The sequence below is a fragment of the Terrapene carolina genome, unplaced genomic scaffold, assembly GCF_002925995.2.
Source record: "Terrapene carolina triunguis isolate 2854851 unplaced genomic scaffold, T_m_triunguis-2.0 Scaffold66, whole genome shotgun sequence".
In the NCBI taxonomy this organism is placed as follows: domain Eukaryota; kingdom Metazoa; phylum Chordata; order Testudines; family Emydidae; genus Terrapene; species Terrapene triunguis.
Window position 1 is genome coordinate 25,238,941 of NW_020664417.1, and position 18,240 is coordinate 25,257,180.

Here is an 18,240-nt window from a genome sequence, read left to right on the forward strand (position 1 = left end):
CCCATCATTCCTGCTTGGTTGCTCCAGTCACTCAATCTTCTCTTTACATGGCTAATGTGTTAAAAGCACAATTTATCCTTTTATTTGTAAAGACTTTAAAGTCACTTGATTTGGGAGCTTATATCTTCCATTACCACACACCCCGGGTATGAAAATGTGTTAGTTCACAGGGGCAAGAGCAGCTAACGGCACCAGAGGGTTGTCATGAGGTATCAGAGGCAGACTCTGATGCTTAGGGGAGCGGCTGAAGTGTTTGTAATAAAACAGAACATTGATAATGTTTCTCTTGAAAATCCTGGCAACTTGGGGGCACAGAGGAGAAAGAGCCATATCTCAACTACTCCAACATGTGTGTACGTTACTCCATTGTGGTTAAGCTGATGATTAAACTGAACTGAGTAACCATTGTCAACAAATATGAATGGGATTTTTACTTGGGAATATAGTTCAAGAGTTAAGAAACCCTAATATATTTAAACCATTGGGAAATTATCTGTCCTATGAGAATTTACATGGATATTTATTAATAAAATAATTGTTTTGCTTTTAATTGGCGTGACTGTGTAAATAATCTTTAAAAATAAATTTTTTGGAGTTAATTCCAGAAGGGGTTCAGGCCATCTTTGGGATATAGTCCATCTCTGCTCAATACAGACTTCACTCTTTTTTCATCAAAAGTGCCTTGAAATTTTGACTTTAGGGTTTAAAGATTACAATCCTGTTTCAGTAATCCATGAGATTCAATATTTAGAGCCATATTCTGCCCTTGACTCATGCACAGAATTCCCATTGATTTTTTTTATTTGTATTAGCTTTGATCCCAGAGTATGTGCCTGACTGAAAATGACCAAGGTCAGAAGAACTTTAGTGAAAGCTGCTTACAGAATGTGACATTTGACCAATGTGAGCATTGCAACTCTTCTTGTTTTGGGTGACTCAACTAACTAAACAGCCAATAAAACAAATACTTACTGAGGTTTGTGTCCGGGTAGTTCTGTAATAATTACTGAATGACAGGGATGGGCAGATGGAGTAGTAGGGGATTGGCCTGTACACTAAGATCAGGTTACATAAAAGGCAGCTGCAGCAGGTTTGGGAATGTTAGTAGAATATATCCCTGGGGAACATTGCTCAGTGAGTTATTGGATTCTGGAGCCATGAGTGGGTGCCCATTTTGGGGGAACAAATATCAGTGAGTATATTTCTCTATTTACTGCATAATGTCAGTTAACAGGATAGATACAATGTGAACGTTAAGTTTAAAATTCAAAAGGAGGATATTAACTACCAAGATTTAAATAACTATATAGACCACACTGAATGAAGGAAGCTGGACTAAGAATTCTTTTGAGCATTGGCTATTGGGATATAGTAGATATGAAAGTACTTAGATACTATAGTGATGTGTATGCTATAAAGGTTGAAGATAGATACATGCTGTTTATTTTGCTTATCATATATGTTCGCGAAACTGAGCCACCAAAGCAGATCAGTGCTTAAATTTTAGGCACAATTACTGCTCTGACATTTTTAGCTCTGTTATTTTATTTAGTAATGTTCTTTTATTCCTAGATTTAATTTTAATAAACTGTCTTTGGAGGATGAGGAAGGAGAAGACAAGTCACAAGAAGGGCTGAATAAAGCCAGCAAAGGTGGACTTATCTATTGCGACTATCTACATGTAAGTGTGAAGATTGGATTATGTTACTGCCCTGATGCCTGTTACAATTTGAAATGTTGACATATGGCACTTTCCTTTCCCTCCCTCTGCCAGGGAAGGCCAACAATCAAGGCAAGTCCTTCTGATCCCTGTTCCACTCCCAGCTCTCAGGATGTATCCACAGGCATCTATATCTCTTGTCCTTTGAGTTAAACAAACTCCCACCCCAGATTCCATGACAGCTCACATACCTGTTAATGTTAATGGGATGCTTGATTATTTTTTAACTTGTTGAGAAAACAAATTGTTGTTTAGTCAGGAATTATTTTTAGTCCTGCAGCTAAATTGTGAATGGAGAAGGGTTCAAGTAGAGATTTACACTGAGATGCATATAACACATCACCTTGATAAATCACAGCACACCAGAAGATTCATTGTTTTGGCAGATGGTTACCCAGGGCAAACTTCCAGTATGCTCAGCAGGGGCTCTGCAGTTCTCATTAGCCATTGTGATTAAATCCCTGAGCAGTAATCTGAAAAAAAATACATCTACGTGTCTGTAAAATGTTGTAAATTTAGCTCATGGACCCAGTTCTTTCAACAGTTGCACTGATGTAAACTGAAATAAGCTAAGTTACTCTAGACTTATACAGAATTTGTCCTAAAATTTATATAATTACATAATTACATTTAAAAAAACAACCTTCATTAAAAGAACAATGTCAAGCACTCAGAATTTAGGAAATGCCAGTAATATGATTCCCGGGCAACTTTGATTCAGCACGCTTGTGTGTCTGCATACAATACGGTCTTTAATAAGATGATCACCAGAGCATTTTTTTCTACAGGACTTCTGCCTCACTGAAAATGAATTTCATTCACATATGATTTATAGACTACATTAGCTATTTTCCTTTCCCATCCCTTCCTTATCTTCTTTAATAAAAAGCAAATGAAAAAGCTGTTCAAATGGCTTTCTGAACTATACTGCCTGAAAGAACGCATGAGTATCTAAAAGTCAATAGATGGCTAGATTTTGCCATTTTTCTTCATGTTAAAGATTAATAGATTTTAAGACCACAAGCACCCATTGTGATCATCCAATCTGGCCTCCTGCATAATACAGGCAATTTCCCTGAATTAATTCCTGCTTCAAGTTCAATAGTAGTTGTTGAACTAGAGCATATCTTTTAGAAAAACAGCCTATCTTGATTTAAAAACTTCCAGTGATGAAGAATCCATCACAACCCTTGGTAATTTGTTCCAATGGTTAATTGTCCTCACTGTTGAAAAATTGCGCCTTATTTCTCATCTGAATTTGTTGAACTTTAACTTCCAACCATTAGATCTCATTATAGTTTTGTCTGCAGGACTGAAGAGCCCTCTATCAAATTTCTGTTCTCTATGTAGGTATTTAGAGTGTGATCAAATCACCCCTTAACATTCTCTTCGATAAACTAAATAGACTGAGCATCTAGACTTCCAGTATCTCTCATAATTAGGGCCCTACCAAATTCATGGTCCATTTTGGTCAATTTCACAAGCATAGGATTTTAAAAATCATACATTTCATGATTTTAGCTATTTAAATCTGAAATTTCATGGAGTTGTAATTAAACATATGGAGATATACCTATCTCATAAAACTGGAAGGGACCCTGAAAGGTCATTGAGTCTAGCCCCCTGCCTTCACTAGCAGGACCAAGTACTGATTTTGCCCCAGATCCCTAAGTGGCCCCCTCAAGGATTGAATTTACAACCCTGGGTTTAGCAGGCCAATGCTCAAACCACTGAGCTATCCCTCCCCCCTTGGAGCCTGACCCAAAAAGGAGTTGGGAGGGTCACAAGGTTATTGTACAGTGGGTTGCAATACTGCTACCCTTACTTCTGTGCTGTTTCTGGCAGCGACACTCTGCCTTCAGAGCTGGGCAGCTGGAGAGTGGCAGCTGCTGGCCAGGAACCCAGTTCTGAAGGCAGAGCCACCACCAGCAGCAGCACAGAAGTAAGGGTGGCATGATATGGTATTGCCACTCTTGCTTCTGCGCTGCTACTGGCAGAATGCTGTCTTAAGAGCTGGGTGCCTGGCTAATGGGCACTGCTCTCTGGCCACCCAGCTCTGAAGATAGTGCAGAAATAAGGGTGGCAATACTGTGACCCGCCAAAAATAACCTTGTGACCCCCCCTTCAACTGCCTTTTGGGTTAGGACCCCCAATTTCAGAAATGCTGGTCTCCCCCATGAAATCTGTATAGTATAGGATAAAGGCACATAAAAGACCAGATTTCACGGGAGGAGACCAGATTTCACGGTCCGTGACACGTTTTTCATGGCCATGAATTTGGGAAGGCCCTTCTCATGAGGTATGTTTTCCAAATAGTACTTTACTCTGCAAATAGCTCCACTGAAGGTGGGAGAATCATATTTCTTTCATCTACTCCCAGATATAAACAACAGAAAAAATCAATGGATTGGCTCACTATTAAAGTGCAGAATAAATAAAATGCAACTAAAAACCTGTGGGTTTTTTTGTTTTTGTTTTTGTGTGTTTTTTGTAATATTCACATAAGTTCCCATCAAGAACATTTTGTCGAAAACCAACAGTGGAGTTTGAGATTATTACAAAAATTCTTTCTTTTAAAGCTGGACAAAATATTGAATGCTCAAGAGCTGCAGAGTGAAAAAAAAGGAAACAAGATCCATGATGAGCATCTTTTCATTGTGACCCATCAAGGTAAGCTACAGGACAGAAAAAGGTTGTTGTTTGGTGCAATCGCACCATTTGTTTATTTGGTGCTAAAACATGCACAGAAATTGTTTTGATTTTGGATACAGTTATAAATTCCTACACGAATACCAGCTTTCTCTTCCATTCCCGTGCCAATACAGTATTTGTGTGTGAGTCCATCATCCATACTTGAAGAGTTTTAGTAGAGAATGAGAATACCCCTCAACATAATTAATTATATACATAAGAATGGAGATGGCTTAGTGACCTAAGTCTCAGGTTTAGAACACCTAGACTCCTCAGAACTGTAGCTTCAATTGTGGTGGAGCAGATTCAGCCATCTAAAATAGTAAAATGAGTACTATGCTGTTTACTGTATTTGGGTCTTTTTTAGAAGACATCCTAAAACTGAGGTTCTGTCTTATCTGTTTGGACATTACACATCCCATCGTGCTTTGTGTAAGAGGACTGGTTTGTCTTGGTAGCCTGGCCAGGTTTTCTCCTCTGCCCAACTGTTGTTAATATGCTATATGCCACCTTAGAGTTCTAAAAGTGAATATACTGTAATTAGTTCCGTTAACAGTCTCAGGTGCTAAATTAGTCCATGCAACAATGGTCTGAAGAAGGGAGAGATTCTTTAAACAGCAGGTACATTTGTAAATCAGTATTTCTTACACCCCAATCACATGGAAATAGAACATTAATTTTAAATTAAGGTTTAACAATAAATTTGGAAATTAACCTCTAATCTACTTGCCTAATGTCTTTCTACATATCAGCAATGGCAATGAAATTAACACTAACAATGCCTTTCTTATTGTAGCTTATGAACTTTGGTTTAAGCAGATTCTGTGGGAACTGGACTCAGTTCGGGTGATCTTTCAGAATGGCCGTGTAAGTTATATACAAATATTTATCGTATGAAAACCCAAGCCTCTTTCTGAAAGTTTGATTTTTACCAAATCAACACATACCCCAAAAATGAGATTTAAGGCTGAAATTCAGCTCTTTAGTGATACCACTTTGCCATTATGATAGTCCACATATTTTGATCTGTAAAATCATGCACTGTTCTGAGGACTGTATCCTCTAAAGTAACTGACCCACACAGATCACTCTTCAGGAGCAATCACTTTGGCCAAACTACTCAAAAGCTCTGATGATGGTTATCTGTGTGGGTTGCAAATACTAACCTAGAATTATTTTACTGCCAAAAAAGCATGGCTAAGAGAAAAATTATAAATAATATACTAGGGACTTTTTCCTGTTTTATATACCAGCAATTTTATACAATTCAATGTCCCATAGGCCATCTATCTGCCTATATTTTTTTAAAATAGCAAAATTATTTAAAATTATTATTTGTATGTTGAAAGTGTCCCTTACCTCTGAAATTTCTGGTCCACTTATGCAAAATATTTAATGTTTTTTTATCCATCAGTATATAAATTGCTGGTAAATAAAATAGGAAAAAAATCTCTAGTATTTGGATGTGATTTGATGAAACTGATGAGGGGAATTATCAAATCAACAGCAGATGCTTATATGATGAAACCTGAAAAAAAAAGTGAATATTTTGAGCATTTATTAACACTGCCCCAAAGTGAAATTCTTTATACACTTATGAATTGTAATGACAAACTCTTGAGTTTCCTCTGATGTGTTGTCAATCAGAGATGGCTGCTGTATGGGATTTTAATAATAAACGGATAGTTGTAAATGAAAATCCAGCACTTGTGGATATTATAAAGACACGTAGCATTGTTTGGAAGTAGACCTTGTAATAAAATGTAGGGAAAAAGATGCAAAAAGTTTCATGAAAAATTAGCCCCCCCCCTTTTTTTTTTGAAATTTAGTATGTTGATTATTTTTTGTTGAAATCTGAAATTCAGAAAATTTTAACCATTTCTAAAATGGGAGATGTTTCTCCATGAAAGTAATATTTTGTTGAAATGTAATTTAAAATGTTGTTGAAAAATTGAAATTCAGAAACCAGTGGGAGGATTATGAAAAAGATTAAAATGTAGCATTTTCATCCCTCCTTTGGTATTTCTTGGTTATACTCATTGACTGCCTTAGCAATCTCAAGTGGAATCCTGACCCCATTGAAGGCAATGGCCATGTTGACACAAAGTTGGCTTGGGAACTGCTCTGCAGTTCCTTCCCCACTCACTTCTCCTATTTCTTCCTTTATCCCCCCTTCTGTTTGCTAGCAAGCATCTTCTCAGCTGTGCCACACCACTTTCTTAGCCACGTTACCTCTCCTGTTTCCTCTGGCCTGCTTCTCCATTGACTCTAATTGAATTACACTGTAGATGACTTTGGCCTAGACTTTCAACTCTTTCAGGTTTCAGAGTGGTAGCCGTGTTAGTCTGTATCAGCAAAAACAACGAGGAGTCATTGTGGCACCTTATAGATTAACAAATTTATTTGGGCATAAGCTTTTGTGGGCTAAAATCCACTTTATCAGATGCATGGAGTGGAAAATACAGTAGGAAAATATATATAGCAGTACATGAAAAGATGGGGGTTGTCTTACCCAGTGGGGGGTTGAGACAAATCAATTAAAGTGGGCTAGTATCAACAGGATGAAAAATCACTTTTGTAGTGGTAATCAGGGTGGCTCATTTCAAACAGTTAATAAGAAGGTGTGAGTAACAGTAGGGGCAAATTAGCATGAGGAAAATAGTTTTTTTTTAGTTCTTGTAGTGGCTCATCCATTCCCAGTCTTTATTCGGGCCTAATTTGATGGTGTCCAGTTTGCAAATTAATTCCAATTCTGCCATTTCTCACTGGAGTCTGTTTTTGAAGGGTTTTTTTTTTTTTTTTTGAAGAATTGCCATTTTTAAGTCTGTTATTGAGTGTCCAGGGAGGTTGAAGCATTCTCCTACTGTTTCTTGAATGTATAATTCTTGACATCTTATTTGTTTACTGCTATATATATCTTCCTACTGTATTTTCCACTCCATGCATCTGATGAAGTGGGTTTTAGCCCATGAAAGCTTATGCCCAAGTAAATTTGTTAGTCTATAAGGTGTCACAACTCTTTCAGTAACTTTTTGAGTTAAAAACATGGGAAAAATAACTCCTTTATAACTGACCCAATTAGAATGAGTAAGCAGCCAGAGCAAAAAGCCCTCACAGTTGATCTTTTGTGTATATATAAAGCCTAAAAATCATGATTTTAGTTATATGCATAAGTCTACATTAAATACAAAACTTTGCTATTGATTTTTACATGGAATACACTGAGATACTGCAGTGATGGGTGAATAACATCCTAAAAGAGATTGATGGGTAGAACACACAGGTATAAATGGCTTATCGGCTCAACATTCTCAATCTGGTCATAAGTATTTCTTTTCTAATAAGGTGAGAGATGAGAGAAACATGCTCAAGGTTGTTGCTCGAATGCACAGAATTTCAATGATCCTTAAATTACTTGTGGAGCAATTTTCAGTTCTAGAAACTATGACTGCATTGGACTTCTTTGATTTCAGGTAAATATTATTTATTATTTATTGATTAGTATCAATGCTTATGTAACTGTCCTCACTAGAGCTAACAGTGCGGTTTGAATCCAGGACTTTCAGAACTGAAAGCCTGAGCCTTTACCACTCAGCTGAAGAACTAAATCAATTAGGTCAGCACCAGGGCCGGGTCCAGCGTTTTTGCCACCCCAAACAGCGAAAAAAAAAAAGCTGCGATCAGCGGCACTTTGGCGGCAGCTCTATCACCGCCGCTTCATTCTTCTTTGGTGGCAATTCGGCGGCAGGTCCTTCCCTCCGAGAGGGACTGAGGGACCCGCGGCCGAATTCCTGCTGAAGAGCCAGACGTGCCGCCCCTCTCCATTGGCCACCCTAAGCACCTGCTTGCTGCGCTGGTGCCTGGAGCCGGCCCTGGTCAGCACAATGAGTGTGTATTTGGAAGAGAAGCAGCTGTATTAATAAAAGATAAAGATCAATAACGGTCTCTAACTTGATTGCAAGTCCAATGTATTCTGAGGTTTTTAAACAGATGTTTGTCTTAATTATTTGTATCTGACTTTGCTAGCTGAGATCACCATTACAAAACTAAAATAACAGTATGTAAATAATCAAAATGTCCTGTCATTTGGTAACGCCAAGTTAAGACTTAACAATTTCCTTACACTATTCACAGCCACATGTTCTCTGCAACATTTTATGTCAATTCATAAACTTGTGTGGGTGAGAGAAACCCACGCTCCACATCTAGAGCATGAGCTAGATGTTTTAACCCACTGGTTCTGGGGCTTCACACATCTATACTTCAAAAGGTTTGCAGTGGTCCTGGATCACTGAAATATAATGTTTCCAAAGCCTGTGGGAAGCAGCATGTTGCTGCCAGCTTTTTGCCACCGACCCTCCATCTCTCTTCACTTCCCCATTTCCCTACCAGGAATTTCTCCTCTCCATCTACCGATAGAAGCAGACAGTATTGCCTGGAAGCTTGTATAGCTCTTTCTGCTGGCCTGGCTTCTGGGATCCATCTGCCTGTCTCGCTTCCAGGAAAGAACTCCTAATTATTTCACACTCCACTATTGCTCCATGCACCCCCATTTCTAACTTTCCTGTGGTTTCCACTTGGGTCACATGTGGTCATGTCATCCAGCTCCCATCCCTTCATGGATCCTTTTGGCAACCTATATATTTGCCTTCTAATTCTCCCTATTACCACTTCATAATACCCCAGAAAACATCACTCATGGCCCTTAAAGGTTGCCATAATCCTTTTCTCCCATTTTTAAATTAAAAAAAAAAACAAAAAAATAGGGAGAGAGAGAGAAAATAAGTGGATTAACCTTCTATTTTGAGAGATCCTCAAATGCAATTTTCAGAAATGTATTATTGTATAATAAGCAATTATACAACCAAGTTAACGACTTTCAATTCCATTATTATAACCACAGTATCCCTTATTTTTGAACCACTAAATTTGCCAGGGAATGGGAATCCTGGCTATCCTTATTAATTAGTTCTTCCAACTTGCCAACATGGTTTAATTTTACATCAATCCCACATAACAAAAAACTAGCCATGGTGACACCGACACCTTATCCTTTTGTCCAGAAAAAAACCCAGACAAAACATTGTTCTGATCAATGGAATAATTTAAACACCGATGAACATATTATAGTTTATTTTAATGTTAATGACTCAAGACACCTTTCTTAATACCTGTTTGGCTATGTATGTTTAGAAATAAATTAATATTCATATTAAATTTCCTTCTGAACATGTTTTTTTTAAAAAAATATTGATTTCAATATATAATTTGTTGTTATTTACTTAAAAATAAAGAAATCAGATTTTCATTGTGATATCTGGATTGCAACAAAGGAAATGTCAATGTTGTGGTATATCAGAGCGTCTATTTGATATGCTTTTAATGTTAGAAATGTCTATATAGTTTTTTTTAGTTATGAATAGGAAAACCACAAAATACCCTTATTTTTGAAATAATATGTCATTACTCTATCTTTTTCCATACCCAAAGAGATTACTTAAGCCCAGCATCAGGTTTTCAGAGCCTGCAGTTTCGCCTGTTAGAGAATAAGATTGGTGTCCCACAGAGCCTGAGAGTCCCTTATAACAGAAGGCATTACCGTGATAACTTCAAGGGACATGAGAATGAACTGCTGCTTAAATCAGAGCAGGAGCCAACACTTCTGCAATTAGTGGAGGTAAGTGTTTAAGTGTAGACCTGCCCTATTTTAAAGTAGTATACTTACCCTATTTTTGGAAGGAGAAATTGATTGAGCGAGAAATTCCCAGTTTCTCAAAGGTATTTAGGCATTTTATTGAAATCAATGGGAGTGAGATGCCTAAACACTTTTTGGGCTGAAGTGACTTGTCCAGGTCTACAGAGGGAGTCAATGTTAGATGGGATTAGAAGTGCGGAGTTTGTCTTCCAACTCTGGGATCATTTAAGAGTAACTCATGATCTGTATCACCTATTTGCTTTATGTTATTTTATTTTTAAGGCATGGCTGGAAAGAACACCAGGACTAGAACCAGAAGGATTTAATTTCTGGGGAAAATTTGAAGTGAATGTGTTAAAAAGTCTAGAAGAGGAACTGGCAATGGTTCAGGTAAATTATGTATCCTTAGTCTATCAATAAGCATAAGATATGTGATAAAAGAAGATCCTGCCATTTTAGTTAACATTTTAACCCAATCACTGTTCCTTTCCCTTGGTTCATTCAGTCTTAAACAAACTTTGTTTTTAAGGAGCAATGGAACTATGCACTTGTTTCAGGCATATATGGGCCAGTTTATAATTTGACTTCTAAAACGTGTGCTATTTGAGTGATTTTTTGATTGCAAAAAACAGGGTTGAAATCCTGACTCCAGTGAAATCAATAAGAGTTTTGCCATTGACCTCACTGGGGCCAGAATTTCACCCCAGGAACTTGAGTCTGAAGATCAAAGTGCAACTCTTCTAAGAACAAGCCCATGGGAATCCGTATGGAAGGAAATGTTTGCATACACCATTGTGAGGTGGAACTGTGCTGTTTCACATAGCTTTACTAAATGGTACATATGGGTTTGACAAGAAGGGATTTCCACATACTGATATTGAACTTATTGAACTATATATGAATATTAGCATGAGAAGAATGTTTTGCTTTTAAAAACAAATCATTTAGTTGCTCAAGAGGACAAAAAATATCTAGATGTGAATGATTATGTATCTAACAAAATGCTCTCGTGAATTTTGAGAATTCATTTTTGGAAATGAATTTCTTTAGGTCAAATCACATTTTTAATGAAAAAAATAATTCTGTATTCAAAATCTGGGAAATTTTGACCAGCTCTAAGATTAATATCTTTCTAAATGTTGGGTTTCTTTTTCTTTCTTCATTCAAATGAAGAAACTATAAAATCAGACTTCTAAGAACTTAAGGACAGATTTTTTTAAAAAAAGAATTAATTATGTAATTGTGTTCCCATCTTGTGCATGCATTGATCTCAACTAGGTATGAAAACTGGCTAACTGATGTGGTGATTTAGGTACATTTGTGCATGCACTGGTTGTAATAATTGTGTTTTGCATAGGCAGTGGTATATCTAACTTGTTTGAAAACATGGTCCTTACCCAAAATGTGTAAATTCATAGAGGTATGATGCTGAAAATTGCAACTGTATAATAAATAATTCAAAAACTGTAGGCCTCTTCTAAAAACAATTATTTTGTTTTATATTTTAAAGGCCAAACAAGAGTCAGAGGAAAAAGAGGACCTACTGGCTGAACTTCAAAAACAAAAAGAGATTCTTATTTCATTATTTGATGAAAAACGCCATGAACATCTTCTTAGTAAAGGTAGGTTATGTTCACATCTGGAAAAAGATAATTTGATAACAGTAACTGGACCCTTTGTGAAAAGAAGTTTAAAAATACAAGGAAGAAAGTTATCTTAGAAAGTTACTTGTGATTTGCTTTTTTTAAATCTTGAGTTTTATGATGATTTGGCAATTTTCCAGGTAATGGTGGAATTCAGTATACAGCTACTTTTGAAGCAACTCTGATAGCTAAACACTATAATGTATACTTTTTTCCTACCATATATTTTTGTATACTATAGTGGACTCTGGACATTTGCAGGGAAATTAATGCAAAAACTAATAACATCTGTAATTTTGCAGGAGAAAGAAGACTCTCTTATAAAGCATTGAAAGGAGCTTTAATGATCTACTTCTACAGGTACAGTAAGGTGATATTTCTGCAAGATTTAGTGGGAATGGTGACAAAAGGAAGAAGTCAAGGGTAGATGATGTATTATACACCACAAATTGTGTATGTACACAATTTGCGATTTGTTGAAAAGCTATTCTAAATCATATACTGTACTTTAGCAGGGTCCTTAAATTCTCCTAAGGCCAAATTGCTATAAACATGGAACACAATGCAACTCACATTTTAGGAGGGTGAAAGCACCTATTAGAATACTGATTTTTGTATTGGTAGAAGAAATTTAGGGGGGAAAATTACCAAAGTCAGTGCTATGCACACTTGAAGTGGTACTTTGACAAACATGGCATAACAAGAAAATATCAGTAAGGTAATAAGCACTTTCTTTGTGTCTTGTATTTCATTTTTCAAGAGAGGAGCCTCGCTTTCAGGTTCCCTTTCAGCTTCTTACTTCTCTCATGGATATTGATATACTCATGACCAAATGGAGATGTAAGTTTCCCCTTCTTTATCGTGGTAGTATCTCTTTTAGGTACAAGATTGTTTTCCCCTTTATTACTATGGTTGTAACCAAGGTGTGTTCAATTAGAATTCAGAAGACCTCCTCCCCTTCTTATTCTAAGGACAACTGCTTTTGCTTTGATCTGGAGGGCAGGTGTGACACTTCCTTAGCTGTTGATGCATGTACATGGAACAGCCATTGCCTTCCTTTTGAAACTAAACCTATCACCTCCATGATGTGCCTAAAATTGGGGCAACATCTTTTTATCTAAGAGAACTACTGTATATTTCCCAGTTTCTCCCCTCACCTCATGACTCTTCTCTACCCAAACATTCTTTGCACTCTCTTACCCCCGTCTACATAACAGGGTGAATCATGTTGCAATCTATGGGATGACAGTTAACAGTACTCCTTACTCAATATGCAACATGCTGAAGAGTGATAAAGTCTCCCTGATGACCTAGTGGGTCACCCTCTCTATGACCTTTATCTCTGATGTCCCAGGAAAATGGTCATAAGCATTCCCCTGAACCTCAGTACCTCACATGAAACTGTGATACAATACAACTTGCTATCTGGCCAGCTTTAATTGGCATTTCAGTGGTCAACACCATTATAACCAAACCCTTGTTTGTATCCTAAAGCAGCAACTTAATATAAAAAGTAAGTTATAAATGCCAAATTCTATTGATTTCTGTTGCCTAGACAACCATGTCTGCGTGGTGCACAGAATGATTGGCAGCAAGGCTGGCACCGGAGGATCATCAGGCTATCAGTATTTGCGCTCAACAGTGAGGTAAGCATGAAGAAAAAATATTTAAACTTCACAATATTATTCTTTACCACTCCTTAATCTGCATACAGTACATTACATTAATATGAATAATACTTTTCACTTCATCATATCCATGTAAAAAGTATTTTAGTATTAGTGAAAGATTCCAGAAAAAAAGAGCATAGGCCCAAACATATTGAAAATAAGCAATTAGTATTACATAACCAGTGTCTACCGACACTTTGAACATTGGCGTCTTTATATAAATAGCTGTGTATAAATAGTAGGAAAATGGTGACCTTTTATCTTAAAAGCTAAACTATTCTTTGAATTTAGGGACCGGGAACACTTGAACATATGCTGGTAAAAGATATTAGCTTTACTGTTTATGGCTTTTCAGTTCCTTTTTGTGTTTTGTCAGTCAACTTGTGAGAAAGAAGGTTTTTTGTTTTTTTTTTCCAAGTGACAGGAGAGGATAGTCCATAGAAGTCAATGCAGATGTGAAGATTGATTTATTACTGAATATGCAGTTTCAGTCATTTAATATTTTCTCATATCCAGTCAGTCGGTCAACCCTAAAGCTTATATCTGTACCTACACCTTGACAGTTGAGTTTTGTGCCTGGAGAGCAAAATGCAAAGAACACTTTGGATTGTTTGAAGCATACATGAAAACATCTCTTCATCTAGCTGGAATCTTTTTGTTTTGTTTTTTTGGTAGAAGGTATTATGCAACTAGTAGTTTCAAACACTCTGTGGCTTTTGGCAACTGCTCTAATATTGATTTAGCTCACTCCCCTGAAATGATGTTTGAGATAGTAATTGTCTGTAATTTTCATCAGTCAAAGTAGAAATGCACCAGGTTTGGGGTTTTAGTACAAATGTAACTTGTGCTAGGGTTACAAAAGGCTCTTAGGCTTTTCAGTGAACCTAAATTTCAAGCCTAAATCAGCTAATGACTGTGAGTAGAAGCCATGAAAAAACATGGTTTTGACATGAAGGCAGTTTTGGTTGAGTTTCACTTTATGGCTCATTTAAGAATGAAAAATCATGGAGATTGAAACCACATGAATCCAAATCAACTTTGTGTCATTCAGCTCTAGTCTGAACTGCCACACTTGGTGGAAAAAATCTGAAATCATAACTAGTGGATGTTTTCTATTAGAAGATCATGGGGGTTAGCTTGTGTAGTATATCATTCAAACGCATTGGGAGTCCCCAGGACCCTTTGTAATGTAATTTGATAGATCTGAACCAAGATTAGGCTTTGTAGAGCCAATTATGGCCTCTCTAGGCTACCATATTAAAGTTAATGCATCTGATTTTATTTTTTCAGCGACAGGTACAAGGTGTTCGTAGATTTGTTCAACCTCTCAACATTTTTGGTGCCGAGACACTGGATACCAAAGATGAACCCAACTATTCATAAATTCCTTTACACAGCAGAATATTGTGACAGCTCCTACTTTAGTAGTGATGATTCAGATTAAAGAACCCTTCCATGGTGATCCATTTTAAAGAACTTTGAACTGTCATATGAACTGGTTTTGACCTTTTGTGAGGTCCCTTAAATTTATTAAATGTTACAAAGCATGTATATATATTTATGCACGCCAGGCTGTAAGATTTAAAGCATGTGATGAAATTTTGGACACATTATAAATAGTATGATTTAGAGATGATACTAACTACTACATTTTCATATTGAGGTATTTTTAAAACATTACAGAAATAAGAAGGCAGAGTTTGCTAAAGGAAACAATATACAGAGATATTAATGACACTTAGCAATACTGGATCAGTTGGATTTCTGTGGTTAATGCTAGGGATTCATTTTGCTCAGTATCTTTACAGAAATATTTCTGTTACCAAAAATCACATAGGATTTCTAAAATTTCTTTTAGTTTAAATAATCCAATTTACTCTTCTATATTTATGCTTATTTTTGCATTTCTGGCAGCTTTGACAATGAAAGTGGACTAATCAGTTTTACTTTTGTTTAGTTCATTTCTCGTCAATTTTCAGGTTTTCATGCAGTAGCAAATGCTTGAGGATGATTATTATTTACTTTTAAAATATGTCCCTTTTGGGCATTATTATTGTACTGAGATTTTTATACAGCTAAATTTTAGAAAGTCTAAATATTGAGCTAAATTGGACCTGACAGTGTCCCTAAATAATTTATATGAAAAGAGAAAAATCTTGATTCTTATGTCATAATAAAAATGTGTAATAACTATAAAAGAGTAACAAAATAAATATCTGATATTCTGTTAAATACTTGTTATATACTTTATCTTTGTCTCATACTTCATTTTTTCACTTCAAATAAATGGCTGTTAAAAACTTAAAACTCTTTTTCTTATTATTCTTTTTATTTTAAAAGGAATTTAGTTGTATAAAATAGTTCCAGAATGAAGGCATTAGAAAGAGAAGTCCTTTTTATTTATCCAAAGTACTGGTATAGTAAGGATAGCAGTAATACAAAGTTCCATCGTACCATTCTGCTAATTTGCCTCAAATCAGGACTAAAACACATTACCTTATAGAGTGTGGAGACAGTAGGTATTTCTGTCCATTAAATCTTTGTATTTGAACACTACAGCCTGTTGAGATTGAGTCACAAATTATCAGGTGAAGTTTTTAATACTCTTCATGCTTGTTCACTGGGAAATAGACAGACTATCAATAGCAGTCAGATGGCAACAACTTTTAAACATAAGACCCAAACACAAAAAAATTCATTATTGCTCTTATCGAACCTCAGATGGAACCTGTACTGATGCTATTCTTCCAATATGTAATAAATGCTACTGCTTAATTGTCCTCACCAGTCTTTTTCATATCCAAGGAAAACTTCTCTTACAGCAAATGGGCTTCATTAGAAAGCACAATAAATCCTGCATCTTGGCAGGGGGTTAGACTAGATGACCCTTGCGGTCCCTTCTAACCTCTGGTTCTATAATTCTATGAAACAATAGAAAAGTGTTCCAAATGGAGGCATTGTACTCCACCTCCTTTGTGTTTTAGTTTCTAAAGTCTGCCTTTCAGAAACTGGATGCTATAGTAACTGCCTGTAGTTAGAACCCTTTTTAGTATCTCCACTGAGTGGCCTTACCTCACTGGTTTACAAAAGTGAAGTTGCAACCTCCCTCTTAATAGCCTAGACACGTGTATTGCTACTAACTCAATTTTGCTAGCAGAACAAGTTACCAGCAAGACAACTTAAAGTAACACTACTTTTGCACTTAGGAATTTTCCCTCCTATGTTTTGATAATCCAAGATCTGATTAATAGATTCATAGATTCCAAGGCCACAATTGATCATTATGATCATCTAGTCTTACCTCCTGAATAACACAGGCCACAGAAAAGCATCCAATATTGATTTTAAAATGGTCAGAGAGAGATAATCCACCATGACCCTTGGTAAGTAGTTCTAATGAATAATTACTCATTGATACAAAATTATGCCTTATTTCCTGTCAGAATTTGCCTAGCTTCAACGTCTAGCCATTGGATCATGTGATACCTTTCTCTGCTAGGTTGAAGAGCCCATTATTAAATATGTGTTCCTCTTATAAGTAAAGTAGATACTTATAGACTCTAATCAAGTCACCCCTTAACCTTTTCTTTATTAAGCCAGAATGACAAATGGAGCATAGCATCAACACAAACAGCAAATATTGTGAGACACAGGATAAACTGGGGAGAGTTAGCAAAACTGTAAGTAAACAGAAACAGCAGCCATTACTGGAACTTCATAAAGCTTTTCTTATCCCTTCAGTACACTTGGAATATAAGAATAGGATACAAGTGAATGTTCAAAATTCTTTATTTAGAAAGAATATTGTTAAAACACATATTCAACATTGTAATTAGCAAACCTGTTCAAATTTAACATAGTGCAAAATATTTGTAAAATCTCTTCACAATTCAACTAAAAGTTACAAATGTGTTTTTATAAAAAATGTAAACATTGATTCACAATTATTTCTACACAGTAAAAACTGACTACCACAGACAAGAAAAACAAAAATTCGCAAAAGTTACTAAATAAATAAATGATACTGGAGTGCTTTAAAATTCAGAAATGACATTGCTTTCTACTCTTATGTTCTACAGATCAAAAAGTTCAATGCCTTTATAATCACATTTCAGAGATTTCCGCTGACCAACACATGGAGAAGGGCAGAGATAAATGGGTTTTGTATAGAAACTAATCCAGCAATCTGTGGCTAGAGGGATGATCTCTATGACAAGCCAGTTAAAGATGCTAGTTGGTGAAATACAGAGAAAATGAGGTATCTCAGTAGCCCTTCTTTATTCTCCTGCTAATAATTAGCAACAATTGATGATTAGCTCTGAAAAAGGATGGACTGTTAGAAGACCGATATTAATATGTAGAACACAAATTTAGTGAGTTATAGGCATCTTTTAGTTATGACAATCATAGTCTGAATTTCCCTTTTGCCTTTGGCAGAAGTGTAATTAATCGAGGTAGAGAGAGGAGATTGAAGCAGGTGCCATTCCAACACTTTTTAAAGAACGAAATGGCTCATTTGCAACCTTACATGCAAAGAGAGGGTACAGCAGATATGCTTTCATATCTCAGGTTAATTATTGCTCTCTGAACTAATAGGTAATCAAGTACATTGGAAGACAAGAACTATTAATTCATTCTGAATTCTCCAAAATGCCCTGGCACTTCCCCCCCCCCCCAAATTTCCTGCCCTTAAAGAGCATAAAAACTAGATTTAATAAGACATGAGAGGCGAGGGTCAAAGACACTCAAAGGAAGAGGGTGAGCAGAGATGAAGTTACATGGTTACACAAGAAGGCATATATACATTTTGATGGTTCCATC

At 36.3% G+C, this 18,240-nt stretch overlaps 1 protein-coding gene across 2 annotated transcripts; it reads left to right on the forward strand.

The window, feature by feature from the left end:
* The first annotated feature begins 1,085 nt into the window (after positions 1-1,085).
* TDO2 (tryptophan 2,3-dioxygenase) lies at positions 1,086-15,726 on the forward strand. 2 transcript variants are annotated; one of them, XM_024211540.2, is made up of 12 exons: positions 1,086-1,192; positions 1,573-1,681; positions 4,300-4,390; positions 5,208-5,278; positions 7,757-7,884; positions 9,902-10,088; positions 10,389-10,496; positions 11,617-11,728; positions 12,052-12,109; positions 12,510-12,589; positions 13,305-13,395; positions 14,710-15,726. In XM_024211540.2, the coding sequence occupies exons 1-12, from the start codon at positions 1,158-1,160 to the stop codon at positions 14,861-14,863; spliced, it is 1,224 nt and encodes a 407-aa protein (XP_024067308.1). In that variant the 5' UTR covers positions 1,086-1,157; the 3' UTR covers positions 14,864-15,726. The 2 variants fall into 2 exon arrangements, with proteins under 2 accessions (XP_024067308.1, XP_024067307.1); XM_024211539.3 differs by lacking the exons at positions 13,305-13,395; positions 14,710-15,726 and having other exon boundaries at positions 12,510-13,242.
* Positions 15,727-18,240: the final 2,514 nt, after the last annotated feature.